Raw genomic sequence first — 5,686 nt, forward strand, 5'->3', positions numbered from 1 at the left:
TCCTTGTTCCCAATCTTTCACTCTCACGGCGCTGGCTGCTTGCAAAACGGTTGGTTTGGTCAACAATCTGCTCCACGAAAGCCTCACTAAAAAACAGGTGGAAAAAATCCAGCCTGGTGGAATTAGGGTGAATTCCGGGAGCAATGCAGCCAGCGCACCCCTGCTCAGTGAAGGGGTGAATGAGGGGAGAAAAATCACTCCCATCCTCCCAATTCCATCCCACAAATCCCTCTTCCCCATCATCCCCATCAGCACCTTCGTCTGGGTGGGGAGGAGATGCTGGTGGGGGAGGTTGGGGAGAAGGAGTGAGGAGGGCTTCCCCACTCGCACTCCTCTTCCCTCGGCCTTTACCCTTACGGCCTTGAGGAACATTAGGGGGCTGTGGGGATGAAGTTGGGGAATATTGGGGAGCATAAAACGTGCTGGGGGGTGGTTCCTCCCCACCTTCCCCCTCCAACACAACCCCACCTGATTCAGGACGCACCCTCACTCGCCCACGTGATACACCCCGCCGCCTCACACCACCTAGGGAGAGCGATGACTCACTCCCGCTACTCTCACTTTCCATACTCCTCCCTGCACTTTCGTTTTCACTCCCCACTCCCTCCACGGCACTTCCTACCTCCCCAAACAAAAGACTAGGCCCATACCTGCTCGTCCGATGTGGTGTGCGCTCGGGGCCACGATGAGTAATCACCTCACGTCCGTACCACGTGGCAGCACGTCCCACGGCTCCGTCCTCGTCCTCATCCTCGTCCTCATCATCAAATTCGGGTTCCACATCACGTTGGGGCTGGGGAGAGGATGTTCCACGTTGTTTTTTGGCCGGCTGTCCCTCTCTAGCAGCACGGTAAGCCACGTACTGCCGCTTCCTGGGGGATGGGGCTTCCTCATCACTGCTGGTGGTTTCCTCCTCCTCTGGCTGCACATAATCTTTGACAACAACCTTGTCGTCCAGTGGGGAATCACTGTCGCCTGTAAAGGCGTCCAGGGTGGCTTGAATTTCGTCCTCTGAGAGACCTCTCTTCGCCATGTCTGAGCAGGACCGTTGCTAACAGGTGAGTGACCAACAGGGTTGCCAAGTCGCACCCAGCTCTACCCGCGGAAACCCAGCTTAAAAAGCAGCCCAAAAGTAGCCCAACACCAATTATTATTTTAAAAATCCTCTTATTATACAAAATTAGTGTTTTATATTAATAATTCATATATGGGTCCCTATTAAGGCTTGAAATGATCACTTGATTCACATCAACTCCCTTTATTTGCCATAAATACAATATTCCCCAAAGGACAACAATGATTCCGTGGAAATATCATCACACTAGGTAATACAACATGCAGATAAAGGTATTTTCTCTCCCTCCGAGCCAAGTTTCCAACACACTTTTTCAGAAATCTATATGATCATCATCACTGTGTTTCTTTGCTGTGTACATTACTTCATGTGTGAAATTTGATAACATCATTTTGTCTGGTGTGAAATCATTACAGCACATTTTATGTCTTTGCATATATGCTCTGACATGAAGAGTGTTTTCAGCAGTTTCATGCTGCAGTCTGTTTCTTAGTTTATTTTTCACCAAATTATACTGAGAGAAAACCCTCTCTACTGCAGCATTGTTTGCTGGCAACGATAGCAGGGATAAAACAAAACTCCCCAATTCCTCGAAGTCCCTCTCTCCGCACGAATCTGTATGGTTATATACAGTTATCCAGAACTGCTCTGGATCTCTCGTATCTCTCATGCACCAATCAGTGCTTCTTACTCGATTCCACTGACTGTCCAGTTTTCCTAAGTCTCCGTCATACAGTGGCAAGAATGAAAGTTCGTGTAGTTTTGGTTGTTGTGCAGCAAACAGTTCATCTGGAGAAAGCTTACAGAGGTCTTTCAATACCTTGAAGTTAGAAGGAAGCCTCTTACGTAGTTGCCTCAGTAGCTCCATGATGTTGTCTCTGCAGCGTTTCTTAACGTCCGTGATGGTCGCTGCAACCACGCCTGACTGAGCTGCTGCTGCTGCTTCTATATTAAATTTTACGCCAAAGTCGACCGCTGATAGTGGCAGGTGATTCCGGTCACCGTCAAGCTGTAATATATAAAATGCATATACTGTTTATTGTATGTGCTGTCTAAAATTAGTTATTATTAAATGTGAACATAGGCAGTGGGAAAGAAGCACAGTAGTAGTAGTAGTAATAGTAGTAGTAGCAGCAGCAACTGCAGCAGTAGTAGTAGTGGTAGTACTAGTTTTATTATTATTATCATTATTATTATTATTACCTCAAAATTAATGAGGGACTCCCAGTTGTTGAATCTCCGAGGCAGCATGACTCGTTGCAGTAATGACCTGTAGAGTGCCATGAGATCATCAGATAGTTTGGTAACACTGCACTGATCACTCTGGAACATCTTGTTGACCCTGTTGACGTCACTCACTACAGGTTGCAGGAACTCCAGGAAAAGCTTATTCGTGTGGTTGGAGTACATGTTGAATAGAAGCCCTGCTGTATAATTCTTGTCTTCATCCATCGCTATCTAAAAAAAAAAAAAAGAGAGAGAGAGAAAAAAAGAACAATGTAGACTAAGCACAATTTTTTACTTAAAACACCATATCAAGACAAAATCAGTAATCTTGAGTAATAAAACACCTATATCGATTTCTGATTAACATATTCTCAGTATATTCATAATAATCATTTAGATACAATTTTCCGAAATTAATGAAAATTTATATTGCTACTGTAGACCAAGCATGACAAATTACTGTAAATGGAAATCTTACCTGAAAATGCAGCTTCAGTTCATGATACTGCTCCAAGATTCTTTCCAGGCATGGGGCAATGGCCATCCATCGGGTGTCCGATAGCTGCAAAATCTTCAAGGGTTCTTCTCCTACATTGATGGTGCTGTACAGATTTCTGTACTTCATCTGACGAGCACTGCTGTGACAGAAGAATTTGTATGTCTCCGCTACCATAAACTCAAGATGTCGTGGCATGGTCTTCATTGCATAAGATGCACAGAGTTGGAGAGAATGACATATGCATTTTATATGCACGATGTGTGGATTTATGTCTCGTAAGCGTGAAATAATTGAGTTGTTTGCACCACTCATAGCATTGCAGTCATCAGTTGCAAGACCAATGCATTTCTGCACATTCAGTTTTTTCTCTTCAAGAAATTTCAGCAGTGCGGACGTCATTGCTTCTGCTGTTCCAGAACTTACATGATCTATCAGTCCTAGAAATGAGGTGACTATCTTTTTTTCTTTATCAATGAAATATCTAACAACCACACAAAGTTGTTTCTGAGATGTGATGTCTGTGCTCTCGTCAATGAGTATGGAATATGAATTATTTCCGATGTCTCTGCACAGATCATCTAGCATTGATGGTCCTAAAATTTTATTGATAAGTGCTGTACACTTAGTTCTGTGGATGTTGATGTTTTTTGATGACACATCAGCAATAATTTCTCCTAAGTGGTCTACTGTGATAATGCTGGAGTGGCAAGCAATATGTGAGGCAATTTTTAGTTCAGTCACTTTTACTGAGTTATCAATTGTCTTTTTCTCAACTCCTGTTTGGAATAAAGTTCTAGCATTTGAGAAAGGAGCTGAGTTTTTCTTGTGCTTCTCTGTTTTCGCGTGAGATATTAGGTCAGAATGGTGTGCCCTAATCTCGGTTTTACAGTACTTGCAGGCAGCTTTGGAATCATCACCAGCAACACTCATCAACCAATTTTTCAGTTCTGGTTCTTTTTCCCACTCTGTGCAATATTTTTCTCCGTATTTTGCCCATTTTCCCATAATAGCTGTTTTTTGTTGAGTTTTAGCGTCTGAAAAAAAAACAAAAACAAATAAAGAGCCCACGTGTGCATGCTACGTAAAATTCATTTAAATGTATCTTGTGGATATCCAAAACTCATGGACTTAATTATAATGACGTCAACATTGGTACCTATCGGTAGCAAACTAAACAGACTGCCTTAGCTGGGGAAGAAAAGCAACGGAAATAATACCTGAATTATATTCACTGCACTGCTCCAAGATAAAGCTAATTACAGTTCTCATATCAAGTAAGGTTCATAGTGAATTAAATAGTACTTACACTTACTAGCAGTCTTGTAGATGAATTCAGTCAGGCACTTATAACCCCGCTGGAGTAGCTGCAACACTGCCAATAACAAAATGACCTTCACCTTCGTCACTCTGTGACTCCTGACCTAGGCCTAGCTGCTGCTGAATCGCTACAAGTTCATACAGCTTCTGAGTAGCCTAGCTGGCAACTATCTGTTCATATTTAAAATATATTATGAAGAATATAATTTGTGTGACGCTGTGAAAGGATATAACACTAGAATAGTGTATAGTATTAAAACATAGTTAACCGTACTTAAACATAAAGTTGTTTTAGAGAGTTATATTGTGGTATATACATAAGGAATTATCACAGCAAAGACTTAACCTGGCAACCTTTCAGACACGTCAGTACCATAGGAATTACCAGGCTGCACCCACTGGTCCCTATGGGAGTATTAGAGGGTCTCTCCGCCGTATATTGAAACAACTCTCTCTCTCTCTCTCTCTCTCTCTCAGTATTTTGTGGTGATGTGGTTTAACTCCAAACTAGCCCAAAAAACCGCGACAGTTTTCAAACCAGCCCAAAAAACCGCAACCCGCGACCGGTAAAATTTGCCCGCGGAAGAGCTTCAAAACTAGCCCAGTTTTCCGGGAAAACCGCGACCTTGGCAACCCTGGTGACCAAGCCGCGGGTGAGCGCGGGTCGTTCGGGGTTGCCGAGTGTCCCCACCTGGTGGCAGGTAGGAGAAGGTCGAGCGACCTTACGTACCGAAAATCAAGCAAGAAATTTGAAAATGGTGCAAATTATGCACCTTGCAATTGCGCGATGTACCGGTATGTTGCAGGGACTGGCAAATGCAAAATGTTGCAACATACCATTCGTCGACGGGACGCAGTGGGTTAAAGACAATATTATTGAATCAGGGGCCACATTAATAAGCTTTTGTAAGTTTAAGTTGTGTTTGGAACTGCTTGTATATAGGTTTGCCTTCACACATACGCAGCCAAACATTTAACAACCAAATATTAAAGTAAATATTTGAGCAACATTACGATCCGTGATATAAGTTAACTGCTATAAAGACATGCTGATTCAGTACTTTGGTACACGCCACAGGGAGTCTTCTGATGATGATCGATTATCAAAGTGAACTATGAAAACAGTTGGCAATATATCTCAGTAATTACTATCACTGTGATTACGAAAAGACTCAGTCAGGATTTATGGGTAACTGTGTAGGATTTATACGGTCTCTGTTCTGTGATATGAGAGGATTTATAACTCCTATTTATTAGGAATTTATTTACCATATTACACACACACACACACACACACACACACACACACGAACACTTTCAGCCAGTGTAGCCCTGTATCTTGGCAACTTCAGTGAACTGGTTGATATGGTTTTATCTTCCCAGCAGTTCACGGACGAGATGAAAATTTGTTCCCTACCTATAGTAGCCGCAGCGAGAAATGAATGCTGTGGTGGGGCAGGCGGGATGACCAGGGATTCCCCCACTGTAGCCATATCCACATGTCACCGACCATCGGCCACCGCTGCAGCCCCGCTCCATGATCCTTACCCTGTGTCTCTGGCTTTCTC

At 43.2% G+C, this 5,686-nt stretch overlaps 1 protein-coding gene across 1 annotated transcript; it reads right to left on the bottom strand.

The window, feature by feature from the left end:
- Nucleotides 1-1,388: 1,388 nt before the first annotated feature.
- Nucleotides 1,389-3,731, bottom strand: LOC145417087 (uncharacterized). Its single transcript, XM_080285882.1, has 3 exons — nt 2,781-3,731; nt 2,279-2,533; nt 1,389-2,084 (listed from the first exon to the last, which is right to left on the bottom strand). The coding sequence occupies exons 1-3, from the start codon at nt 3,729-3,731 to the stop codon at nt 1,389-1,391; spliced, it is 1,902 nt and encodes a 633-aa protein (XP_080142008.1).
- Between the last annotated feature and the right edge of the window lie 1,955 nt (nt 3,732-5,686).

The sequence above is a fragment of the Coenobita brevimanus genome, chromosome 109, assembly GCF_032717465.1.
Source record: "Coenobita brevimanus isolate Jiangsu-jjx chromosome 109, ASM3271746v2, whole genome shotgun sequence".
In the NCBI taxonomy this organism is placed as follows: domain Eukaryota; kingdom Metazoa; phylum Arthropoda; class Malacostraca; order Decapoda; family Coenobitidae; genus Coenobita; species Coenobita brevimanus.

Excerpts from the sequence above, each read along its gene's own strand:
- LOC145417087 (XM_080285882.1), bottom strand. The coding sequence starts at position 3,731 with ATGAGTGTTGCTGGTGATGATTCCAAAGCTGCCTGCAAGTACTGTAAA. Across the intron at positions 2,534-2,780 it reads AACTGAAGCTGCATTTTCAG|ATAGCGATGGATGAAGACAA; the intron begins GTAAGATTTCCA and ends TTTTTTTTTTAG. Across the intron at positions 2,085-2,278 it reads AGTCCCTCATTAATTTTGAG|CTTGACGGTGACCGGAATCA; the intron begins GTAATAATAATA and ends TATATATTACAG.